General features: G+C 41.4%; 1 protein-coding gene across 1 annotated transcript; it reads left to right on the top strand.

Annotated features, from left to right (window-relative positions):
• Positions 1-809: 809 nt before the first annotated feature.
• Positions 810-1,261, top strand: LOC107062028 (uncharacterized). The gene is made up of 2 exons (XM_015312209.1): positions 810-1,036; positions 1,129-1,261. The coding sequence occupies exons 1-2, from the start codon at positions 810-812 to the stop codon at positions 1,259-1,261; spliced, it is 360 nt and encodes a 119-aa protein (XP_015167695.1).
• The last annotated feature ends 940 nt before the right edge of the window (positions 1,262-2,201 follow it).

Raw genomic sequence — 2,201 nt, 5'->3', positions numbered from 1 at the left:
GCTGACTTTGCAAACTACATCGTATGTGGGTTGATTACCTTTGAGTTAAACTCTTACCAACGAAAGAGGATCCTATTTGATGTTAAAAGAAACTTCTGGGACGAGCCATACTAATTTCGGGAATGTGTTGATCATGTCATAAGAAGGTGTGTTCCGGAAGAAGAATCAACAGAGATCCTCCGTGCTTGACACACATCACCAATCGGGGGTCATCATAGTGTAAACTGTACTGCAGCTAAGATTCTCCAAAATGGTTATTATTGGCCTTCTCTTTACAAAGATGCCCATGATTTTGCAAAGAGATGTCCTCAATGTCAGCAGCAAGGAGGAGTGTCAAGAAGGCACGAGTTACCTCTTACACCTATTTTGGAAATTGAATTATTCGATGTGTGGGGAATCGATTTCATGGGCCCATTTGTCAGCTCGTTTGGAAACAAGTATATCTTAGTAGCTGTGGACTATGTATCCAAATGGGAGGAGGCTGTCGCAGTCCCAAATAATGAAGGAAGAAGCGTTGTCCAATTTTTGAAATGCTACGTCTTTGCACGGTTTGGCACTCCAAGAGCAATCATTAGTGATGGAGGATCGCAGTTTTGCAATAAGTGGTTTTCCAGTGCATTGAGCAAATACGGAGTAAAACACAAGGTCGCCACTCCATATCACCCCAAACGAGCGGACAAGTTGAGGTGTCAAATCATGAGATCAAAAGCATTCTATCCAAGACAGTAAACGACAGTAGAACCGACTGGGCTAGAAAGCTTGACGACGCCCTATGGGCATATCAGACTGCTTATAAGACACCTATAGGAATGTCCCCATATCAACTAGTTTTTGGTAAATCATGCCATTTACCTGTTGAGCTAGAACACAAAGCCTTATGGGCATTGAAAGCTCTGAATTTAGATTGGACAAAGTCTTCAAGGGAGAGGTTGGACGAGTTGAATGAAATAGATGAGTTCAGGCTCAGATCTTACGACAGCTCAGCCATTTACAAAGACAAAATGAAGAAATGGCATGACACACAGATAGTCCAGAGGTAATTCAATGTGGGAGATTGGGTGTTATTGTACAACTCGCGACTAAGGCTGTTCCAGGGAAGCTAAAATCCAAATGGTCTTGGCCTTTCAGAGTGACACGAGTGTTCACCAATGGTTCCACAGAAGTTGAAGGTAAAGAGGGACCCCCATTTAAAGTTAACGTCTACCTTGGGGACTGCCAGGAAATCACTTTAGTTGAAGAAATGTATCTGGAGGATGCTTGATAGTATTCCTACGTCGAGCCACGACGTTAAATAAGCCGCTTATTGGGAGGCAACCCAAGTTCTTACCAATTATATATGTTTGATAAAATAAAAATATGTCGATTGTCCAGATAGAAGCGTGGATAGTGAACGAACAATCCAAATAGGCGCACCACAAGTCCATTCAATGACACGCAGAAAGAATCGATGAAGCTCAGGATATCTTTGGCGAACCGCGGACTAGTTCGGCGATCGCACTATTAACCACCGTTTGAACTCTCCTAGTCTAGGTTTGGAGTCTATAAAACTTAGCGCACTTTAAAAATATTTTAGCGGCGAATCGCCAACCCTGTAGGCGACCACAATACAAATCACTGTTTAGACTCACCTGCAACTAGAGCTCCTGTAATCTTTCGCGAGGAAGCTAAATATTCGGCATGCCTCCGACTGAACATGCCAGTATAATTAAAGTCACTGAATAGGAGATAACTGGAAAGTTCTCCAAGCAAAGGTTTCAAAGTGTCTGATTTACTACTTACCTCACCTTTTCATACGCCCTAACTCACACTTGCATCCTAGTTTTATATTTCATGTATTATTAGAGCATTTGCATTGCTAAATTGTGCTCACTTGTGGATTGCATGGCAGCCAAGCATCTTCACACAAGGTTGGTATTTCAACACCCCGAGTTATTTTTGAGAAATCTAACCTCATTTGCAACTAGTTGATCTGAATATCTATGGGTCAACTGGTTTACTTTATCGATTCCCATCTAACACTTATTATTTGCATTTCTGGACAACTGCTTTTATTTGTGGTGAGGTGAGGCCCACACCTTTTGTGTTGACATTCATGTTTTGTTCTGTATATATTTAGGTTGTCTGCTTTAATTTTTGTTTTAAATACTGCATTTCTGTGGATGTTTGAGCTCGTGGTTCCTGTTGTTCTAATTGAAAATAAT

This window comes from Solanum tuberosum, unplaced genomic scaffold, assembly GCF_000226075.1.
Source record: "Solanum tuberosum cultivar DM 1-3 516 R44 unplaced genomic scaffold, SolTub_3.0 scf00195, whole genome shotgun sequence".
NCBI classification, from domain to species: domain Eukaryota; kingdom Viridiplantae; phylum Streptophyta; class Magnoliopsida; order Solanales; family Solanaceae; genus Solanum; species Solanum tuberosum.
This window is presented reverse-complemented; position numbering and strand designations above follow the sequence as displayed.

Coding starts and splice junctions, on each gene's coding strand:
- LOC107062028 (XM_015312209.1), top strand. CDS start 810: ATGTCCCCATATCAACTAGTTTTTGGTAAATCATGCCATTTACCTGTT. Junction 1,037..1,128: donor GACACACAGATAGTCCAGAG/GTAATTCAATGT, acceptor TTGGCCTTTCAG/AGTGACACGAGTGTTCACCA.